Raw genomic sequence first — 21,804 nt, 5'->3', positions numbered from 1 at the left:
GGACTCACCAGACTCCTAGGAGGGGGTCACCCCCTTCCCAGCCGTCTCTGGTGGGAGGGAGCAGGCAGGGGAATAGGAAAAGCTGTACTGGAGGGACTCCTGGGTTCCATCAAAGCAAGTGAAACCTTGAGGCAAAGCAGTTTTGCAACTCCTCTCTTCTAACCTCACCCCAGAGGCTGCTGCCTAGCCCTGGGCACCCTGTTCCCACAGCTGGGAAGTAAGAGTGCTCATGGCTCTAGAAGATGCTCTGCCTTCCCTCAGGTGGGGCAAGTCCAGAGACAGCTGTTCTGACATCATCACAGGACAAGGATTTTTGGGAAGGGCACACAAAGCCCCCTTTATTTGGGAAGTTCTGCCTTTTGGGAGTCCCCACACCTGCCCCCTTTGCACAGTTCCAGGGCTCATGGCCCTCTTGGGATTGCTGTGGGCAGCCTGGGAGTCAAGTGGGAAAAGAGCAGGCAGATGGGGCAGTTCCAGAAGCCAGTTCCCACTGGCCAGCCATCCCCACTCTCATTGGGCTTTCTTGGACACGGCTGTGGATTTCCTGCTCTGTGGAGGGGTGTGTGACACTGGCGTGGGGGCCGTGCCGTACCAGAGCTGGAGCAGGATGAGTCCATGGCAGACGTGCAGGGAGAGGGAGCTGCAGACTGTGGAGGGGTAGGTGTTCCAGCAGAGCTCGATCACGCCCAGCAGCAGCACCCTGTGCAGGGGGAAAGCTGGGGGTCAGCCTGGGGGACACACCAGCCATCCTCACCCCCAGACCCCCAGCAGATGGGTGCTCCCCCTCCCTGCCAGCACGTACTTGGGCATGTGGGCGAGCTTGGTGGTCGGGGTGCACCAGAGTAAGTAGGGCAGAGTGTGGAAATACCAGACGTAGAACTGGTAGTGCAGGGAGCGGCTGCAGCAGACACCCAGGAAGTTGGAGGAGAAGAGGATGAAGACAATCCATGCACTGGCATTAAGGGGGCAAACACAGGAGGCTGGAGGTGTGGTCCCACAACAACTCCCCAGCATAGCTCCTTTCTCCAGGGCAGGCTGGTACAGCAGCACTGCATGATCTGGGACCCAACCAGGTTTCTCCCTGCCCTGCCTTCTCCCTCTCTCCTTGCTGCCCACCCTGCCAAAGGATATTGTTCACAGTCAAGCGAGGAGATGCGGGTTTCCTTTTGGCAGGATCCTTCAACAGAGTCAGAATGTTCTCTTTAGAACTGAGAGGGAAGAACAAACATTGATCTCAGCTGCTGAAAGTCTCTCCCACCCCAGTGTTCCCCTGTGAGCCACAATGCCTGGGCCTTAAATTCCCCAAAATAGAACAGTAACTGCCCTCCAACTCACACCTGCGATCCCAGGACTGCAGCACTGCAGGCAGTCATGGATTTGTATCCTGCACATGGGATTGGCAGGGATCAACACCTGTGGGGAATCCCAGATCTCACCTGTGCCACCGGTGCAGTGCAAAGAGCCCCAGGCCTGCCAGGTGAGCCAGGAGCAGAGCAGCATGGAAGACTCGATTCTGGAAAACCTCTTCGGGGAGGAAGCGCCAGTTCACCGTCCATTTAAACTGGAACTGGCGGCCCAGGTCAAAGGAGCGGGTCAGGTACCCCACAGGGTTCACCAGCAGGAAGGGCAGGCCCAGAACCACCTGCCAGGGACACAGCAGCACCATCACAGAGCCCTACACCAGGTCACTGTTACCCCAGCTACCTCCTGAGAAGCCCAGTGCCATGCGTGGTGACAGGGACAGTCAGCCCAAGATGAGAGTCACAAGAGTTAGACTATTTATCAACACCCAGCTTGCTGTGAGAGGCCACAGACGCTGGTACCACTGTTTGCACCCACGGCTCTGCAGCCTGGCAAGGCAGCCCACTATTCCCCGCTCCTGCACTGGTGCAAACAGGGACCCACCTGGAGCAGGGCACAGATGCAGAGCTTGGGGATACAGCCCAGGAGACCAAACCGCTGCAGGAGGAGAAAGAGGAGTCCAGGGGCGAAGAGCAGGACGTTCATCTTCACGGACACAGCCAGGCTGAGCAGGAAGCTGCATTACCACTGCGGAGCCCACACGGGAGCCCAAGCAGCCCCTGAGCCGAGCGCAGCCTCCTCCTGGGACTGAGCTGGCTCACGCACCCAGCAGCCCATGGAGAGCAGCTCCCAGCCCCTCACCTGAAGAGCAGGCAGCCCCAGGACCAGCGCTCCTCCAGGAAGAGGTTGATGGCGAGGAAGAGGATGGCCATGGCCACAGGGTCATTAAAGAGCCGCAGCACAAAGATGGAGTGGATGCGGTATGAGGCGCAGCACATGAAGAAGAAAACATACGGAGGGACCTTGCAGGGGACAGAAACACAAGAGGGTCAGCAGCAGCCTGTCCTGGACTCCCTGCTGCTGCTTGAGCTCCTCCACACCCCAGCCCTGAGCCTGGGACCGTTCCGCCAGGGTGAGGGCTCAGCAGAGCCCTCCCCAGGGAAGGTCCTGAGGAGGCCGGCAGGAGCCCTGGCCTCAGGGTACCTTGTTGGTTCGGCAGTAGATGCGGAAGACGAGGAGCAGGTTGAGGAGGTAGAGGCCGGCGAAGAGGTACTGTGCCAGGCGGATGTCGGAGCCGCGGCCCGTGGCATGGTACAGCCCCAGGAAGATGTAAACGAAGCCGGCGGGGTAGCTGTGGGGAGACGGCAGTGAGGGGCCGGGCCCCGCGGCCCCCCGGGAGCCGCTGGTCACGGAGGGCTGGGTGTCGCTGTCACTCACACCAGCGGCCCGGTGTCACCCCGCAGCTGGGCGTAGTCGAGGGTGCCGTTGGCGAAGCCCTCCACCTCCTGCATGTAGGCCTTCCAGTCGATCTCGGTGTCTGCGGGACGGCGGCGTCAGGGGGGCCCGGAGGGCACTGCGGGGGCTGACCCACCTCCACACCCGCCAGCCCGACCCTGTGCCGCCCTGCCAGGCTGTCAGCTCGGGCTCTTCCCCTGCCGGCCGCGTCCAGGAGCCCCAGCCCAGCCCCGCGTCCCTCCTCGGCCCCATCCCTGGCCGCCTCCCGGCCCGGTCCCCCTCCCGGGGATGCTGCCACGCGAGGGGCCGGGGCAGGGCTGTCCCCGTGCCCGCGGCATCCCCGCCCCCCGCGCTGCCCCGGGACAAGCCCCGCCATCACCTCCCACCCCGGGGACGAGCCGTCCTGGACCGGCCCCGCCATCCCCGCGGTTAGCCCAAGGCAGCGCCGGGCCGGGCCGGGCCCCGGCACTCACAGGGGACCCTGCGGATGACCCAGAGGTTGACGCCGCCCTCGGCCAGGCAGAGGCAGGCGGCCACCAGCGGGGTGTAGCGGGGCTCCAGCAGCGCCGCCCGCCGCTCCCGCCATGCCCGCCGCAGCGCCGCCGCCCCCCGCCCCGCCGCCATTCCGCTCCGTGTTTCCGCCCGGAGCGCTTAGCGCGGCGCACCGGCCCGGCCCGGAAGCCGCACGTGGGGGCGCGGGCGGCACGTGGCGCCCGGTGCTCCCGCCCCGCTCCCGCGCATGGAGCGGCGGCGCGCGCCCGCCGCCCCCCCCCGGTACGGGCGGCGCCGGTTCTGGGACACGCTGTACCGGCGGGAGGGCGCCGAGACCCGCGAGTGGCTGGGGGGGCTCTCCCGGTTCCTCCCGCAGCTGGAGCCCGAACTGCGTCCCGGTGACCGCATCCTCGTCCTCGGTACGTGCCCCGTGCCCGGCGAGCCCGGTGGAGGGCGGGCGGGCGGGGCTCGGGGTCCCGCCGGTGGATGCGCTGGCGCTAGCCGCCAGGGGGCGGTGTGGCACCGGGCCGGTACCGGGAGCTGCGCCCAGCCCGGCCCGGCGGCGTGGCCGCAGTGCCGGGGGTGCTGGCGGGCAGCGGGGCGGGTATAGCCGCCCCGTAATGCCACCTGCGGTCTGATCCGCCGGCGGGATTAAGCGGGTGTAATCACCGATCCTGTTAGCGGATCAGCCGCTGCCAGCTGCGCTTAATAGCCCCCAAATCCGCCCCCCTCCCCGAGATCACCCTCGGCCCCCCCGGTGAGCGGCCGAGCCCCGGTGGAGCGGCTCCGAGGGGACGGCTTGGTGGCGGGACACTGCCCGTGTCCCCCCGTGTCCTGTTGAGACACCAGTTCTTCCATCCCTTTCGCCATCGCACCCTGTTAAGCCCCCCGCCGAAGTTCCCTAATTTCCCACTGGAGTTATCCAGCAGGCTCTTGGGACCACGGCCGGCTCCTGCCCCCCAGCACTGCGGGAGGGAAAACTGGGGGTGCCCCCTGCCTCTTTCCCGCCTCCAGCCTCCCCACGCCTCCCACCCCAAGGTGAGGGGATCGGGTGTGCAGCGCTGCCCCGGGACAGGAGCCCAAAGCACCCACCTGGCAGGACAGGGGCAATTAGTGACTAGCCCAACGCTCATTAACTGGCGTCGAAGCCATGACGTGCCCCTCTCCAGCAGCCCCAGCCCACCCGCACCCTCCCCTGGACCACGGGAACAGAGCAGGGGTGCCAGCACCCCGCCGGGCACCCCGAGCCCTGTGTGAGCTGTGCCCCACACAGGCTGCGGCAACAGCGCCCTGAGCCACGACCTGCACGAGCTGGGCTACACCGACGTCACCAGCATCGACTTCTCGCCCGCCTGCATCGCGGCCATGCGCGCCCGCCACGCCCGCTGCCCCGGCCTGCGCTGGGCCGTCATGGACATCCGCGCCCTCGCCTTCCCCGACGCCTCCTTCGACGTGGTGCTGGAGAAGGGCACCCTCGACGTGCTCCTGGTGGAGGAAACCGACCCCTGGCACGTCTCGCCCCAGGCAGCCGCTGCGATGCGCCGCGTGCTGGCAGAGGTACGGGGTGGGGGGGCCCGAGCAGGGGGGCAGAGGGTGGACCCCGTCCCCGTTTGGGGTGGGGGAAGGTGCTGAGTGCCTCCTCTCCACCCTGCTTCCCTGTGGGTGCCCCAGCCAGTGTTTCTGTCCTCCCAGCCGGTGTTTCTGTCCTCCCAGCCGGTGCTGCCCCTCAGCTGTGTTGCAGGGGGGTACCTGGGGAGCTCCCAGCACTCCTGGGGGTGGGAGACTGCCCCCTCCTGCAGCCCACCCAGAGAGGTGGATGGAGCAGGATGTGTCCCTGGGTCCTGCTGGGGGAGTGGATGACCCCTCTCTTTATTTGCATGCTAAATACGAAGAGTTGGCCAGAAAAATGAGCCCCATCCTGGTGTGGGTGGCTGCAGGGGACCTAGGGGGACACACCGAGGTGGCCCTGCCTGCCCAGGGCAAGGTGATGACCGTGGGGCTGTGAGAGCTCTGGCCCCCCCGCCCCAGCTTCGATCGCCTTAGCCGGGGTCCCCATCATCTGGTCTGGTGTTGCCATGGCAACTCCCATCAGCATCGACAGGGCCATGGTGTTGCCACGGGGACGGGTGATGCCTCGGGGCCCTGTTAATTGGCGGCAGGACCGGATTGAACCTGTCCCGGCGCGGGGGTGCGGGCCCTGGCAGCCTCTCCCACCCTGCGGGAATAACTGCCAGGATAATTAATTGCTGCACCTCCCTGGCACCCTGGGGTTGCAGGGTGCTGGAAGGGTGCTCATGGCTGTTGACAGCCCTCCCAATCCTCTCTTGCCTGGCTGAACCTGAGAGGGAGTGCAACCCCCAGCAGGGCAGTGGGGCTGTGCTCGCTATCCGTGCCCTGCCCTCCTTGCCAGCGCTGCTGCCTGTCCTTGTCATTTTGCCAAACGGCAGGGATTTAATTTTCCCTTTTTTTTTTCCCTTTTTAATCCTCTGCTCAATCCCTGCCCTCCCCCAGCATCGCTTCCACCCGCAGCTGGTCCCTGCTGTCCTCATCCCCAGGGGGATTCGCTGGGTGTTCCCACTTGCTCCCTGCTTTGGAAGTCCCTTCAGAGGGGTCTGTCCGTGGTACCTCCCTCCCCACCCTCATCCCCCTTCACTGGGGGGTTCACAGCCTCTGTCTTCCTCTCCTGGGGGGCATGTAAGGACCTGAAAATCCACCCTGCCTGTGGGGACACCCCAGGGACACCCTGTCCCAGCGAGCTGGGGACAGCGGGTGTGGCGGGAGCGGGAAGCAGCCCCCTCAGCCCCCCTGCTCCCGCTGACGGATGGGAAGGTTTCCTGATGGGAAGGTTTCCTGCGCTCGTCTCCAAGCAACGGCCATTATTGCTCTATTAACGAGGGATGGGATGTGGACATGCGGGATGCCTCGCTCAGTTCCAGCCGGAGATCCCTGCCTGCCCCCACCTCCGGGGACCCCCTCCCCGCCCATAGCTTGGGAAGCTGTGGGGTCTTCCCAGGGCAGATTTTCAAACACGTAGCAGGAGGGATACTGAGCCGGGTGCCCAGAGAGGGATGTAGGGACCTGCCTTCACCTTTTCCTGGCCAAAACCGGTAGGGTTTGGTTCAAAAGCCACCGCCGCAGCAGGGGAGGACACGCAGGCTGCCTGTCCCCTCCACTGGCCCCAGCCAGAGCTCCCCAGCTGGAGCTTCCCAGCAGGATTAAACCAGAGCTCGGGAAACCCCCCACTTGGCCTGCAGCCCTGTCCCCTGCAGCGGTGACTCTCTGCCCTTGCCGGGGGGGTCTGGGGGTGTCCCCGCCTGGGGCAGGGTGCCGGGGAGGGGGCTGGACGCCCGCCCGCCCCGGGCACTGCCTTTGCATGCTGAGCACGCGGGCGCTGGCCGTAAAAGCCTTTTGACATTGGATAAAGCCAAGCAGGAAAATTGATGTTCTTTTCCATCCTGTTAGCGGGGCTTAATTCCAGCAGGGAGAAAATGGTGATTAAAAGGGTTGAGTCCTTTCCCACCCCCCACATCCCCCTCTGATTCTGGGTGTTGGTGGTAGTACTGGGTGGTCTGGGGAGGGGTGGGTGGGATGGGTGTCCCCTGCTGTGCCTGGGGGGGCCCTGTGCTCGAAAGGGTGAAGCTTTTCCCATGCCAGGGTTGGGTCTCTATGCTGTCTGCTGTGGGTGGGAGTGAAGACTTTTGGGGTGCAGGGAGAGATGGAGCATGGGGACCCCTGTTCCTGATTGCCCCACCCTGTGCGTGGTCTGGGGACAGATCAGACCCGGGCTGTCTCCTGGGGGATCAAGGTTAGGACAAGAGATTTGGGGGCGTGACGGGAAAGGCTGGGAGGGGTCTTTGGCAGATGCTGAAGGGATCCCTGGGAAGGGAGCCAAAGCAGTGAACCTCACTGTGTTCCCCCACCCCACCCTGGGGCTTCTCCTGACGCAGGTGAGCCGGGTGCTGCGCCCAGGGGGCTGCTTCATCTCCATCACCTTCGCCCAGCCCCACTTCCGCAAGCCCCACTATGCCCAGGAGGCCTTTGGCTGGTCCCTGCGCCACGCCGCCTGTGGGGACGGGGACGCCGGTGCCTTCCACTACTTCGTGTACGTCATGCGCAAGGGGCAGCCCCTGGACCCCCGGGACGTGGCCTTGGGGCGCCGGCTGCACCAGCCGCCCCCAGCCCCCGCCCCGCCCCCGCCCCCCCGGACGACGACGAGGACTATCTCCTTGCCATCCAGCTGTGAGCCAGGGGGCTTTCCCAACCTCCCCCCAGCCAATAAAGCCTTAAGATGCTCCATCCTCACAGGAGGGAGACAGGGAACCGCTGCATCCCCCTGCAAGCTGCCCAGTGATGTGGGTAATGGGAGGAAAGAGGGGGATACTTGGTCTCCTCCGGGGGGCACAGGGATGCTCTGGTGATTCTGTGCCCCCTCCCTGGCCTTTCCTTGCTGAGCTGGAGAGCAGCCAGGACTCCAGGCTTTGCAGCCAGTAATGAAACCAAATCGGGTTTAATTTCACCCATCCATCTTGCAGGGAGTGGCTCCCTGTCCCCCATCCCTTCCCCTTGGCACGGCCGGCCGGGCTGAGGGCAGAATGGGAGTGCTGGCACTGGGTATGGGGGGCAGGATTGGGGGTGCCACTGCTCCACTCCCCCCCACCCCATCCTGCACCAGGACTCCTGCCCCAGCCTCTCTGGCCATGGGGGTGTGCAAGGGCACCGTGTCCTTGTCCTTGTCCCCCCCCAAGTAGCGGGGGGTCCAGGCGGAATGTGCCAGCATGGGGCAGGTGGTGCCACAGGGCAGGAGGGCAGCACATCTGCCTCTGTCCCCATCCATCCCCACTGCTGCCTGCGATGACAATCCCGGTGTGCCGCACACGCCTGGCCCGTGTCCCCCTGTGCCTGGGGCCAGCAGCACGGTGACACGTGTGTGCCAGGGCAGGTGGGCCACCGCGTGCTGTGGGACTGGCTGCGTGTGTGTGCTGCTGTGGCAGGTGCATGGGTGTCACTGGCAGTGTCCCCAGAGGCTCTTTGGGCACTCTTTGGGGTGGGCAGAAGGGACCCCTCCTGCGGGCTGGCAGTGACACCACCGAGGCGCAAGCTCTGGGCTGCTATTTCGGGCAGAAGGTGTAAGTGGGTCAGCCAGCGGCTCCCCCTGCACCAGGAGCCAGAGAAGGGCTCCGGGGTCAGCCCCTGTCCTGGCCATGCCACCCCATCCCACAGACACCCCAAAAAGCAGCTGGCACGAGGAAGGGACAGAAAGGAGCAGGCGACTGCCGGCTTCACCTGGGTACATGAATGTATTTTATTCATTGCATTTTGTTCACCAGTACAGTGAAAAATGGCATTAAAATTTACAATGGATCATTCGTAGAACATCATGACACAAGTATCTTTTTTTTTCTTTTTTTTTTTCTTTTTTCCTCAGTTTTTTGGGTTTTTTTGTTTTTTTTTTTTTTTAATGGTTTTTTTTTTTTTTTTTTTTTTTTTTTCCCCGGTTTTTTTTTTTTTTTTTTTTTTTTTGCGTCGTTGTCTCCATAAATGCCACTCGTAGGTTATTGTAAAAGATGACAAGTTTCTCATGCACATCAGAACCCCCCGAGAAGCTTCTTAAAAAATAAAATTAAATTAAAGTACAAAATTAAAAACAACGACTCAGGCCGGTCCCTGCCCTCCCCACTCTCCCCCGACCCCACCACCCTCAAGCGAGGGGCAGTGCTGGGACCCCCCTGGCACCTGCAGCTGGCCCCGGTGGGCTCTCCCCGGTGCTGCCGGGAAGGAACTGCAGCGGCCGGTGATGCTGCCAAACCCTCCGGTGCTCCTGCTGCCTGCCAGCGGGGGTCGGGCCAGGGGTCCCTGCTCCCCTCCCTCCTCCTGCGGCTTTCCTCATGCTCCCTCCATCACTCTCGCCCCCCTTTAATTTTTGCCCTCGTTTTTTTCTTCTTTTTTTGTCTTTTTTTTTCTTATGGAAAAAAATATGAACCTTTTTTTTTTGTTGTTGTTGGTTGGTCGGTTGTTTTCGTTTGTTTTCTCGATGCAGTTACTTTGACATCTCAACGTCAGCAGATCGTTTTTAACAAAGATTCGGATATAAAAATACAAATATGAGGAGTTTCTGTTTAAAAAGAAGCGTGCCGGAGTGGTGGGGCTGACCCTCGGCCCCCGGGCCGGCCGCCCGGGCCACCAAGCTCATGCAAAAAACGATGGAGCAAAAAATGTCTCTGGACAGCAGCGCTCCCCCCCCTGCTCATGGGGCCGGGTGGGCCCGCAATTCGGGGACCCTCCGCCAAGGAGGATTGGGGGGACGCGCCGCGGAGCAGGGGGCCGGACCCCTTCCCCGGGGAGGGGGGTCTTCGCCCAGGGTGGGGGGCTCGGCGGTTTGTCCCGGCCCCGGGGGAGGCGGAGGGGTAAAGTGCATGGCTCGGGGGGGGGTGGTGGTGGCTGCAGGGCCCCCCCCCGGGCCGGGGGGGGCAGCGGGCATGGCCTCCCCCTCCTCGTCGGCGGTCCAGCCAGCATGCGGGGCGGCGGGCTGGAGCGGGGCTCGGCCGGCGGGTCCTGGCGGCGGGTCCCGGCTTACACCCCCGGCGGCGACTTCTCCGTCATGCCCTTGAGCACCTCGTCTATCCGGTCATCCTCGATCACCACTGCGGGGACAGGGGGGGCGCGTGGGCGAGGGGACGCGACAGCCTCTGCCCCTCTCACCCCCTTCAGGCTCCAGGTGTGCCCCCCAGGTGCTGGGCAAAGGGGGTTCAGGTGGGTACAATCGGGATGAAGGGTCGGGGATCACCCCCCTGCCCGGCTTGGGTAGGGGCAGCATCCCCCCTGCAGCCAGCCGGCTGCCTCTGGATGGGTGATTAGGGAAAGGGGGGGCAGGAATAGACCAGGAAGGACCCCCCCTCCTCTCTGCGGCAGGCGCTGATGAGAGCAACAGGACTGGAATGGGTAATGACCCAGCGGGGGGGGCACCGCCTGCTCGGCGGGGGTGGCAGCCAGACCCCCATCAGCACCACCCGCTGCGCAGGACACCCACCCTCGGCACCGGCATCGCTGGGGGGAGCCGCACAGCCCCCCAGCAGCATGGCAGGCTGCATGAACCCCCATCAGCGTCACCATGGGGGGCTGGAGAGCCCCCCGTCATGTCACCTTCCAGAGAGAACCCCCCCCTCAGCATCACCTACTGGGCAGCCCCCTCCCCGGCAGCAGCAGCAGTGGTGGGAGGCTGACAGACCCCCGTTAGCATCACCAGGGAGCTGCACACACACACACCTTCCCCTACCCCACACCATGACCGCCTGGGCAGGGACCTCCCATCAACATCACTGGGGGTGGAGGGCAGACCCCCACCCCAATATCACTGCTGGGGTGGTCAGTAATCCCCCCCCATCACCCTCCTGGGGGTGGATTAACCAGAACCCCCAAACCCATCGCCAGAATCACTGAGAGAGCAGGTGGACCCCCCCCCAACACCACCGAAGGAGAACCATCCCCCCATCAGCCCGGGGGTGCTGCTAGACCCAGCCTCCAGCACTGCAAAAGGGGGCAGTGGAGCAGGCAGCTCACCCCCCGTGGGGCTGGGGTGTATTGGAGCTGGGGGGGAACTCTCCCCTCCCTCCTTATCCCTGCAGCTTAAGGAGGGCTGTTTGCCCATGGAGGACCCCCAAGCAGGTGGGATGGGGGCTGCAGGAAAAGGGGGGGCCATTTTTAAGGGTCCCCAAGGCATTGGAGAGGATCAATGGTGACAGATCAGGGTGCGGGCAGCAGAGGGGGGCAGTTCTTTGGGGCAGTTCTTTGGGTCCTGATGGAAGCACGGGAGATGCTGCTGGGGTCTCTGCAGCAGGAGGTGAAGTACGGGGGGGCAGGACACAGCTGTGCTCACGGAATCCCGGGGGACAGTAAAGTGGTGGGGGGGATTTGCTGAGCAGCATGGCCAGAGGCTGCTGGGGGTCTCTGCGGCAGGCAGAAATGTGAAGGGAGAGAGGTTCAGGGAGGGCTGTGCCTGGTAATGCTCGGGCAAAGGCTTGTTTACCCAGAATGAGAAGGGGGCAGTCCCAGGGGTGCTGAGGAGCAGTCCCGAGGGGTCCCAGGGGTGCTCTGGAGGTGCTGGGGGACAGTCCCGGGGCAGCCCCAGCGATGCTGCAGGGTAATCCCAGGGGTAGTCCCGGCATGAGGCGGGGGCTGTTGCAGGCAGCGCTGGGGGAACAGCGTGGTGTCTGGAGCAGGGGATGGGGGAGCCTGTGGTTCTGGGGGCGGGTGTCAGTCACAGAGCTGGGGAGTCTCAGGGTTGCCGGGGGACAGTGCTGGAGCTGATGTAGGGCAGAGATGGAGATTCTGGGGGTGCTGGCGGCAGTGCCAGGGGTGGCAGGGGACAGTGCTGGGGATGCAAGGCAGAGCCGGGAGTCGCAGGAATGCAGTGGGGCAGTGCTGGGGATGTTGCAGGGCAGAGACAGGGATTGCCATAGGGCAGAAGTGGGAATACAAAGGCAGAATCGGGAGTCTGGGGATCTCGTGAGGCGATATTGGGGGTGCCAGGGATGCACTGCCCAGTGCCGGGAACGCCGGGGAAGCAAGGGCAAGAATCCTGGATCCCGGGGATGTTATGGGAAGGTGCTGGGGATGCAAGGGCCAGCGCCGGGGATGCCGCGGGGCAGTGCCAGGGATGCTGCAGGGCAGATCCGGGGACGCTGCAGGGCAGAGCCAGGGATACTGCAGGGCAGAGCCGGGGATTCCAGGGCAGAGCCGGGGGTCCCGGGGATGCCGTGGGGCAGCGTCAGGGATGCAGGAGGCAGTGCCGGGGACGTTGCAGGACAGATGTGGGGGTTCTGAGGATGCCATGGGGCAGTGCCAGGGCAGAGCCGGGGATTCCAGGGCAGAGCCGGGGGTCCCGGGGATGCCGTGGGGCAGCGTCAGGGATGCAGGAGGCAGTGCCGGGGACGTTGCAGGACAGATGTGGGGGTTCTGAGGGTGCCGTGGGGCAGAGCCGGGGATGCAGGAGTCAGCACCAGGGATAAAAGGACAGATCCGGGGGTGTCGGGGATGCCGTGGGGCAGTGCCGGGGATGCAGGAGTCAGCACCAGGGATGCCGGGGATGCTGCAGGGCAGATCGGAGGGTCCCGGGACAAACCCGGGGATGCTGAAGGGCAGATGAGGGGGTCCGGGGGCTGAGGCGGGGTTGGGGGGCAGAGGCGGGGGTCGGCGGTACCTCTCTTGGCGCGGCCGATCTGTCCCAGCTTGGGGGGCCGCTTGCCCTGGTTGCCCCCGAAGAAGGCGTTGGTGTCCTGCAGGCGGCAGCTGAAGGGCAGCTCCCCCGCCTCGGGCTCGGCGCCGTAGCGGCCCACCTTGTCCTCGCCGTAGGGCAGCACCTGCGACATGGCGGGGCCGAGCGGGCCGAGCCGCGCCGCGCCGAGCCGGGAGCCGGTCTGCGGCGGCGGCGGCGGCGGCGGGGAGGAAACCCGGGCGGAAGGATGAAGTCATGCATCCGGGGGGAGCGGGGACCCCCCCGGCGGGGGGCGGCTCCGGAGCGCCGCGGCCCGGCCCGGCCCGGCCAGGACAGGGACGGGGGACCCCCACGGCCGGTGCCCCGGGAGCGCCCGCTCGGGATGGGGACCGTACCACGGCATCGCCCCGGGCCCTGCCCCGGCCCCGGAGCGCAGTGCTCCCCCAGCACAGCCTTTCCGAGGCGCTCGCCTCTACTCGGGGGTGCCCCCAAGCACGGGTGCCCCTGTGGAGAGGGGAGCCCTTGTCACAGCCGGGTGCCACCGGGTCAGACAGCTGAGGACCAGCAGACACAGCTGGGCCCTCCCCCGGCATGCAGAGGTGATGCCAAACAGAGCCCCAACACCCTGCTCCAGTCCCGCAGCACCCCACAGAGCAGAAACCTCAACCTTCAGATTCCGGCCAGCTCCCACCCCGGGTCTACCTCAGCCCCTCACCTGTGTCCCTTGCCCAACACCCATCCAGGCACCCACTCTTGTAGCCCCATCCAGTGCTGGGGTTGCCCCTCGCAGCCACACCAGTCCTGCCTCAACCCCTGCCAGTCCTCTTGGCCCCCACGTGTGCATGTGTTTGTACACATCCTCCCATTCTGTATCTTTGCAGGAATGCAGGTGTGCACCGGTGTGATTCCACAGAGTCTGTAAGCGTGGCCACGTGGGGACTGTGCCCTGGGACGCCCCTTGTCCCACTGACCCTTCCCTGGGGGCTCTGTAGAAAAAGGGAAGGGCTGTGTCCTGTGGGGACCTGCGATGGGACAGCAAGGGGTGATCGCAGTGTCCCCCCAGAGCCCCATTTGTATCTATACACTTCTACCCCAGATCCTCCCTGGATCTTTCCTCCTACATTGTTGACTGCCAGGACAGTGATTACATTAATTGGCATTGGTGGTTCTGAGCAGCCTCACCCACGACCTCCCTCATTCAGGTCACCTGGGGCAGCTGAGGGGCTATTTAAGCTGAGGATAAAGTTGGTGCTTCTTGAGTGAACTGTGGGTACAGCCATGACCCCTGGATCTTGGACTGATGGTGACAGCAGCAGTGGCTATGTCTGGTTGGAGAGGACCGTCCTGTTTTGGAGCAGTCTGGTTCCTGCTCATCCAGCTCCCACTGCCCATGTCGGGGTCCTGGGTTGCAGCAAAGCCAGATCCCTGAATAGAAATGGCACTTCATTCATGCCAGCCCACGGCTCGATGGGAATATCTTGAGGGGGTGAGAGTGGTGTTTTCCAGATAGCCCTGTGGTCCATCTTGCTGTTCCAGCATCTCCGTAGTCTCGCTGAAAGGTCTTGTTGAAAGGTGCTGCAGAAGGGCATCAGCTGGGCTGATCCATGAGGGCAGGCAGGTTCTTCTATTTTGGGAAGGCTCAGCCATGATTTTACCTTTGTGTCTGGATCTGCAGAATATTGGTCCCTGCTGTCCCCTACCAGAGCCAGGTCGGGGCAGTGGTACCTGCTCTCCTGGCAAGGCAATTCATTTATTCATCCTTTGCTGGGGAACCAGCTTGAACTTTTTCATGTGAAAGCTCCTGCTCCTGTGAAAAGTGCCTGGGAAAATAGGCAAGAGGCCCACGCTGAGATGTGGCCTGCTTTTCCCGTTGCTGAGCCCACGTGCCACTGCCCGTGGGCAGGGACAGGCAGAGCGTGGCACGCGCGGGGCCGGGGGTGAGCGACAAGAGCAGCAGATGGGCTGTGTGGGATGTGAGTGGCACCGGTGCAGCGCTCCAGGAGGGCTCCCAGCCTGGCAGGCTGCCTGGGAGAGGCTGGAAAGGGGTCACCCTGGGAATGGCCCCACATATCCCATACCTGTATCTGCACAATGCCTCACACCTGGGGGAGCTACTTGGCTTGGCTGTGGGGTGGGGGGGAGCTCTGTGGGGCTGCCTGGGATTTGGGGTGTGGGAAGGACTGGCTGCCCATCCCAGGCAGGAGGAGGGCTGGATTTGTGCCAGCACAGCTGGGCTGTGGGTGGGACAGGGCAATGGTGTGGCTCTGGGCTCTGCATCTCCTTGGGGCAGCTCTAGTCTCTGGTTCCCCAAGGGTGCTGCTTGTCACACATCCCTGAGTAGCAGGGGAAGGTACCAAGGACATGAATGTGCATGGGCTGGCAATGGGGTGCATAAGAGACCCCCCTCATCCCCTGGCATTGCATGTAGCATCCCCCCGGTGAGCCAGATGAGCACCCTCCTTCCCCTGGCTCTCATCCCACCTTCCTTATTCGTCTTTTAGCAGCCACGTAATCTCCTTTCTTGCTTCCTTTGCAGCCTTTTGTCCGACACAAAGCCAGCTCCACCGGAAAGAAGAGGCTGTGGGAGTGGGAAGCACGGTGTTCTTCCTGCCCTGGCTCCGTAAACCTGGGCAGCAGCCTGAGCTGGGACACCTTGGGGATGATGCAAGGGCTGGGGGCCAGCCTTGCTCCCCCGGTGGATACGGAGCTGGGACACACAGCATCAGACTCCCAGCTGCAGTGGGGCTGGCAGTAGAGGTTGTGCTGCATTGTCCACACTCAGGCGATGCTCTGGGAGCTCACCAGTCCCTGCCATGCCCTAGCTCCACACCTGGATACTGCCCTGAGCCCTGCACTCTTGTGGGAATTCGGGTGCCTAGTCCAGGTGCTGTGATGGAGGTGAGAGCTTTTCCTGCAGTCACTGATGGTTCAAGTGGTTTTATGGTGGAAAATCACCTCGTGTGTGTGCAAGAGGCTCGTGGTGGAGCACGTCCTGCCCATGCTCTGCAGGGACCCCGGGCAGCTGGAGCTGGGAACCACCAGGCACTGCCATCCAGTCCAAGGCCTGGCAGGAATGGGGTCGGTATCCCTGCAGGCAGTGAGCGGATGCCAGGGAGCTGAAAGGAGGCAGGAAGCATCAGCCACAGGACCCAGGGCTTTCCCTGCTGCACGTCTGGGAGGTGGTGCTATCACCTGGAGCTGGTGCCACAGAGCTGGGGGCTGCCAAGGCATGCCAGGAGGCCAGTGCGGGTGCCTCCATCTGTGTTGCTTCCAGTCCTGCCAAGAAACGTGAAATGGCACTCCTGTTTCACAGCAGTGGCAGCCACTGGGGGCCTCACTGAGCGCCTGCTGTTGGCAGTGATGCTCTCCCCGAGTCCCCATCCCAGCACGAGGGACTGTGTCACTGGTAAGGTTGGGGATGTGCCCGTCCCTGGCTGTTGCTGCTGGCTCTCAGTAGCCACAGTCCAGATGGGGATGCCACTTTGTGTGCTGCCTGTGCCACAGTCCAGGTGTTTTGGGGGAGCAGAGACACACACTGGGCTGGGTACAGTGACCTTGTGAGATGATGGTTGTGGTGAAAACTGTCACCACAGGGCAGAGATGCTGGGGGACAGGTGTCCTGCTTGGCAGCTGTCCTGTGGGTGAGCCCAGGGCAAGTGTGCAGGAGTGGCATGCTCCTCATCTTCTGCTGTTCCTGCAGCTGCTGCTGTGGGAAGATCAGGCTGTGTCTGAGGGAGGGACAGTGTCTCCCCCTGGGAAGAAAGACAGGTTGTCATTACTGAGATGAGTTTGTCTGTCTCTGTGCACAGCCTGGCTTTGAGACGGGGGTGCCCTGTCAGGGCAGGTGGAAGGAGGATGGCACTGTCCCCATTCCTCACATGAGCTGCCTGGGACACAGCTGCGATCCTGGCATCTGAGCAGATGGAGCACCCCCAGCACACTGCCTGGGGCAGGGGCTTCACGGAGGGTCCCCTGCTGAGACCTGGGAGTGACAGGGGAAGAGCAGGAAGGGGGGGTAGCCAACCCTTCTGGGCAAACAGCCCTGCTGGGGTGTGAGGCTCCATCCTCGCCTGTCACCACATATCTGGTCACCATGACAACAGACAGGGAGGCAGGCAGAGCGGGCTGGCAGCCCTGGGGGGAGCGGGTGGAGGCCATGGGCATGGGCTGGCACACAGGGGCACCCTGTGGGTGTGAGGAGGCAGCTGTCAGGATGTGTGGCCTGTGTGACACGGAGGGAGGCTGGGCAGTGCTCAGCCAGGCACTGTGAGCTCCCCCCTGTCCTGCTCCCGACCAAATACCCATGGGAGGCACACAGTGGGTTTGTCTGGTGATGTGGGCACCGCAGCGTGGCCGGGCAGCCCCTGTGCCAGCCCCTGCCGTGGATCTGGCATGGCAGGCTCTGGCTGGTGCTGAGCTGAGCGGGTGAGTCATGCTGCTGCCCGGAGCCATGCCAGGCAGGACTGGCAGCTGGGTCTGCAGCCAGGCCACTGCTGGGCTGGGGGCCTCCTGGGAGTGGCAGAGAGCCGGGCGGGGCTAGAGTAAGGCTGTGCCCAGCACTGGGGGGTGGCAGCCTCCCTCCTTGCTGTCAGCACAAGGGATGTGTTTCCTGCCCTGGGCACCTTTGGGGCCAAAGGGGAGTAGGGGGCTGCAGTCCCCTCTTTAATTGTCCCATCCTTGCCTGGCTGTTGGGCCCTGGGGAACGAGGTGAGCAGTCTCGGGGAGCAGGGGCACCCCCCGCCCTCGCCGGCCCACGCGCCCACTCGCGCCAGCAGCTCTTGGCATGCAGGGAGTGTGTTCCTGGCAGCCCGGCCCTCTCCCATCTGGTATTTATCTCCTTCCCGAAATCCCTCCTGCTGCGGGGGGGATGCCCGATGCTGGGGGGGGTGAGAGGGGGAATCTGGGCCCCACTGCTCACTCTGCAGCCCAGGGAAGAGGTTGGGCTGAGAAAAAGGCGGGGTGGGGGAAAAGAACTCCTCCACACATCCCCACAAAAAGGCATGTGGGTCCCAGGAGGCCTTATTGGGTCCTCTGGGGCCCCCTGTCTGGTTGTGAGTCCTGGGGGCAACCCTGCCAAGGTACCTTTGCCCCAAGCAAGCTCCCAGCCCGGCTGTAATTGTGGCCACTGCCCTGGGGAGGGGGCACATCATCCCCCTCCCATCCCAACACTGCTGCCTGGATGACAGTGGCCTACCAGCCCTGTCCCCCACCCCCAAACCCTGGGTGCCCCAAAGCTGCAGGAGCCAGGAGAGCCCGTGGGTTGCCTGGGCAACTGCAGCCAGGCAGTGATGGGGAGCAGTCCAGGGGAGCAGTTGCCATGGAGACCCGAGGAGCACAATCACCTTGGCAACGGTCCTGTGTGTCCTGCCACCCCCTATCCAGGGCTGCAGCTGGAGGAGATGCACCTGGGCTCCACTGTCAACCTGGGCTAGCTCCTTGGATGAGGAAAGAAGGGAGGCAGTGGTGCTCACCCCTCCAAGGGGAGAGCCTTGGCTCCCAGCACCCACCCAGCCCCCAGCTTAACGGCGCGAAGGAAGAGGTGAGGCCAAGCTCAGCTCCTTGGCTTTATCACTCCACACACCACTGCAAGTCATTCCCACACCCAGTCCCGTCTGGGAGGTCAGCAGGAAAGCCGGGTTCAGTGGGGCTGGACACGAGGGCAGGCTCTGTGGCACTCTAAAGCTGCTCTCCCTGCAGCGAGTGACACAGGGACACAGCTCCCATCTTGGTGATAGAGCAGCTGGCAAAGGGACTCATCACTGCCAGCCTTTGGGTGTCCCCAGTGTCATCTGGGCAGTGGCTGTAGCCACATGGATTGGGGTGGCAGGACAAAGGTGGCACCAAGGTATGTCACTGCAGTGGATCAGGGGAGTTTGGGTCTCTGCCACTCAAATGCACCTGCTGTGTCCCACCAGCCCTGGTCTTGCCCTCATAATCCTCCCCATAAATCCACACACTAGAAAAAAGCCACAAGGGAGAAGACCTGTGTGGCTTTTGGGAGGTCATGGCTCAGAAAGAGACACAAGTCCAATAGCTGGGAGCCAAAGTAGTGCCCCAGTGTGCGGCTGGGGTCTCAGCTCCTCAGCTCAGGCATTGTGTAGATTTTCCCCGAGCCTTCATGTTCAGGGGGGTCCTTCTGGCAGACAAAGGACGGATGAGGAGGCTGTAACTCCCCCCCTCTCCCCAAAACAGATTGAAGGGCACACCAAGGCCCCTCCCTCCCAAAAGGAATTGCACAGCTGCGCGCGAGGAGACAGCTGAGATTTCTGCAGGCTCCAGGCTTGGCCCGGTTCACGCTGCCCCTCCCTGGGCACCCCCAGGTGCTCTCAGGCCTGGTAGAGGGGCACCACGCGCTCAATGGGCCCCCGGCAGATGGGGCACAGGCGGGTGGGCAAGGCTTGGAAGCAGCGGAAGCAGCAGCAGATGTGGCCGCAGCCCAGGAGGACGCACTCGCGGGGCCGTGACAGGCACACCACGCAGGAGTCCTCGGGCGCCCGCTCGCCGGTCTCCTCCCCATCCAGCTCCTTGTCCTCCTGCGGCTGCCTGGGGCGGGAGCGGCGGTAGGCGCGGCACAGGGCGTGCAGGAGGACGGCCAGCCCCGCCGCCGCGCACAGCAGCGCTGCCCCCTTCCAGAGCCCGCTGGCCGACTCCAGCTCCGACAGCACCGTCTGCCAGTCCCCCAGGCACAGGAAAAACTCGCCTCCCTGGGCCGGCGGCTGGAGGTGCAGGGAGCCGTCGGGGTGCAGGGACAGCTCCCCGATGCCCGTCAGCCCGGCCCCCACCCGCAGCATCTCCTCCGTCTCCAGGATGCCCTTGGGCTTCTCCCCGATCAGGTACTGGCCCAGCAGGTCGCGGAAGCCGTGGGACGGCTGCTGGAAGCGCTCGTACACCATCTCCAGGGGCAGGCAGACGGCTTGGAGCGGGCTGTCCACACTCACCTGCGTGGCTGCCTCAGGGCCTGGCGAGGCCAGCACGAAGGGGACTGTGTAGATCTGCTCTGAGAGCACCCGCTCGCTCTCGCTCCTGCAAGTGCAGAGGGTTGGGGTGTGGAGAATCACACGGTCAGTCAGGCTGACCTCTGAGATCATCATGTTCAGCCTATGCCTGAGTGTCAGCCTGACAACTGGACCATTGCACTAAATGCCATGTCCAGTCTTTCCCTAAACACCTCCAAGGATGTCAGCTCCACCGCCCCCCTGGTGGTGAAGCCTCCTGCTCCCTGGACAGCTCATTCCAATATCTAATCATCCTCCATGTGAAGTTCTTCCTAATCTCTAACCAAAACCTCCCCTGGCACAGCTTGAGGCCATTTCCTCTTGTCTTGTCACTGGTTGCCTGGGAGAAGAGGCTGATCCCCAGCTGGCTACAGCCTCCTTTCAGGGGCTTGGAGAGAGCAATAAGGCCACCCCAGAGTCTCCTCCAGGCTAAACTCAGCTCCTCCAGTTCCCTCAGCTGCTCCTCATAGACATCTGCTCCAGCCCTTCACCAGCTCTGCTGCCCTTCTTTGGACCTGCTCCAGCAGCTCAGTGGCCTTCCTGAGTTGAGTGACCCAGAAATGGACACAGAACTCGAGGTGTGACTTCACCAGTGCTGAGTACCAGGGGATGATCACTGCCCTGCTCCTGCTGGCCACAACACTGTGAAGCTCTGAGCTCTCGGTGCTGAGCTAAGCATAAGGACTAAAGTCTTTAACCAAGTTATTTTCTGCCTCTCACGTGGCCCCAGACGATGGGGTCTGGACTCCCTGCTGCAAGCCCCCTCCTGTGGCTCCTTCTCATCACTCACCAGCTTCGGGCCAAGCTGTTCCAGATCAGCCGATGCTCCTTCAGCAGCAGTTTCTGGATCACGCCCTGCAGCCCCTCATGGTAGTGGCTGGTCAGTGCAGCCTGGGCTGGCAGCACTATGCCTAAGGACAAGGGATGTGTCACGGCCAAAAGAGGAGATCCTGGCCCTTGTCCCTCGTGCAGGGCACAGGGTGTCCTTACCTTCCAGGGCAACATAAGGCAGGCAGCGCCCCTCAGCTGCAGACACCAGGGCTGGCAAATTGTCATCGACCTGGAGCTTTGGGGCCTCCTGGAAGAGCATGGATTGAGTGTGAGTATGGACAGGGACAGGGCAGTGAATAGGCCAAGAATGGCTCTGTGGAGATCTCTGGCCTGCAGGATGTGGCTTGCTCAGATCTGCATGTGATGAAATCGCCAGAGGATGGAGCAGCCTGCAGGCATCAGCGTGTGCACCCAAATCAAAGCGTGGAGGGCAGTAGGGAAGAGACAGGGGGCAGGAAAGAGCATCTAAGAGACAGGGCTACCTGTATGCGTGCCACGACTCTGGACTTCCTCCTGTACAGGTAATAGAAGAGGCCAGAGAAGGCGAGGCTGGAGCCCAGACACAGCAGCTCCCCCGGAGTGATGGGTTTGTCCATGGTGCCAGGCTTGGGCGACAACGCCTGCAAGGTGAGCATGTTGTCTGGGGAATGGGGCCGTGTCACCCATGAGAGGGACATCCCACTGGCCCTGTTCTGGAGACAGGGGTGTCCCCGGATCCCTGTCCCCAAGGCGGCGCTTTGTCTCATTGCCTCTGACCCCAAGGCAGGGATGCTCCTCCGCCCCTGTCCCCACGCTCTGCCGCCCCAGGGCCAAGCCTGCCCACGGGGGGCAGTTCATCTTCAGCACCCACAGGTGCCCGGTACCCGCCTCGACCCTGCATCCCGGGCCCAGCCGGGGCCCAGGCCCGCACCCGGGACCGGGCCGAGGCCCAGCACCCGTGACCCAGCCCGGGGCCTGGCCCGGGCTCCCACCCGGGTCCGGCCCCCCGATCTGTCCCGGCCCAGCCCCCCGCTCGGTCTCGGCCCGGCCCCGCCGCCGCGCCCGGCCCCGATGCCCCCGTACCCCCGAGGCGCCCAGACCCGGACCCCGGCCCTACCGCGCTTCTTGCTGGGAAATGTAGTCCAGCCCTCTCGGTGAGGCGCCGGGCCTGCCGTGACCGAACTACCCCTCCCAGCATCCCTCACGCTGAACTACAGCTCCTGTCATGCCCTGCGTCGTCCGCAGGCAGAACCACGACTCCCAGCAACCTTTGCGAGCGCCGCTGTCCGCGGCCGAGGAGTCCCGCGGGGTCCCGGTACCGGGAGTTCGGGAGACCCCGGGGTGGGGCTGGGGCCGCGCTGTGCGGGGCGGGACGGGCCGGGGCGGGCCCCGGAAGCTCGGAGTGGAGGCTCGGGACAGGCAGGGAACTCCCGTGGCTCTGAGTCGTCCCCTCCAGCCTTGCCGTGTTCTTCCCCGCACCTCGCTTCCCTCAGGGAATGTCCACGCAGACATCTCGCCCCCGCTCCCCTCCCGGGGTGT

General features: G+C 63.7%; 4 protein-coding genes across 8 annotated transcripts; 1 reads left to right on the top strand and 3 right to left on the bottom strand.

Moving 5' to 3' along the window:
* Window positions 1-318: 318 nt before the first annotated feature.
* Window positions 319-3,413, bottom strand: ALG3 (ALG3 alpha-1,3- mannosyltransferase). Of its 3 annotated transcripts, XM_041405892.1 has the most exons (9): window positions 3,231-3,413; window positions 2,740-2,839; window positions 2,506-2,653; window positions 2,164-2,324; window positions 1,906-2,026; window positions 1,437-1,642; window positions 1,132-1,208; window positions 803-947; window positions 319-700 (listed from the first exon to the last, which is right to left on the bottom strand). In XM_041405892.1, exons 1-9 carry the CDS (start codon window positions 3,379-3,381, stop codon window positions 511-513), a joined length of 1,299 nt encoding a protein of 432 aa, XP_041261826.1. In that variant the 5' UTR covers window positions 3,382-3,413; the 3' UTR covers window positions 319-510. The 3 variants fall into 3 exon arrangements, with proteins under 3 accessions (XP_041261826.1, XP_041261828.1, XP_041261829.1); XM_041405894.1 differs by lacking the exon at window positions 1,132-1,208 and having other exon boundaries at window positions 803-952; XM_041405895.1 differs by lacking the exons at window positions 803-947; window positions 1,132-1,208.
* Window positions 3,414-3,420: 7 nt separating this feature from the next.
* Window positions 3,421-7,629, top strand: EEF1AKMT4 (EEF1A lysine methyltransferase 4). The gene is given in 4 exon segments (XM_041405896.1): window positions 3,421-3,668; window positions 4,523-4,806; window positions 7,197-7,440; window positions 7,443-7,629. Coding segments are annotated over 4 exon segments (750 nt in total). The 5' UTR covers window positions 3,421-3,496; the 3' UTR covers window positions 7,493-7,629.
* Window positions 7,630-8,527: 898 nt separating this feature from the next.
* Window positions 8,528-13,174, bottom strand: CAMK2N2 (calcium/calmodulin dependent protein kinase II inhibitor 2). Its single transcript, XM_041405897.1, has 2 exons — window positions 12,446-13,174; window positions 8,528-9,890 (listed from the first exon to the last, which is right to left on the bottom strand). Exons 1-2 carry the CDS (start codon window positions 12,612-12,614, stop codon window positions 9,820-9,822), a joined length of 240 nt encoding a protein of 79 aa, XP_041261831.1. The 5' UTR covers window positions 12,615-13,174; the 3' UTR covers window positions 8,528-9,819.
* Window positions 13,175-18,011: 4,837 nt separating this feature from the next.
* LOC121336572 (mitochondrial ubiquitin ligase activator of nfkb 1-A-like) lies at window positions 18,012-21,480 on the bottom strand. 3 transcript variants are annotated; one of them, XM_041405882.1, is made up of 5 exons: window positions 21,383-21,480; window positions 20,769-20,906; window positions 20,446-20,533; window positions 20,246-20,366; window positions 18,012-19,483 (listed from the first exon to the last, which is right to left on the bottom strand). In XM_041405882.1, the coding sequence occupies exons 1-5, from the start codon at window positions 21,461-21,463 to the stop codon at window positions 18,787-18,789; spliced, it is 1,125 nt and encodes a 374-aa protein (XP_041261816.1). In that variant the 5' UTR covers window positions 21,464-21,480; the 3' UTR covers window positions 18,012-18,786. The 3 variants fall into 3 exon arrangements, with proteins under 3 accessions (XP_041261816.1, XP_041261819.1, XP_041261815.1); XM_041405885.1 differs by having other exon boundaries at window positions 21,349-21,397; XM_041405881.1 differs by lacking the exon at window positions 21,383-21,480 and having other exon boundaries at window positions 20,769-21,328.
* Between the last annotated feature and the right edge of the window lie 324 nt (window positions 21,481-21,804).

The sequence above is a fragment of the Onychostruthus taczanowskii genome, unplaced genomic scaffold (assembly GCF_017590055.1).
Source record: "Onychostruthus taczanowskii isolate IOZ18803 unplaced genomic scaffold, ASM1759005v1 scaffold24, whole genome shotgun sequence".
Taxonomy (NCBI): domain Eukaryota; kingdom Metazoa; phylum Chordata; class Aves; order Passeriformes; family Passeridae; genus Onychostruthus; species Onychostruthus taczanowskii.
The sequence above is the reverse complement of the archived record's forward strand: the minus strand, read 5'-3'. Positions and strand labels throughout refer to the sequence as shown.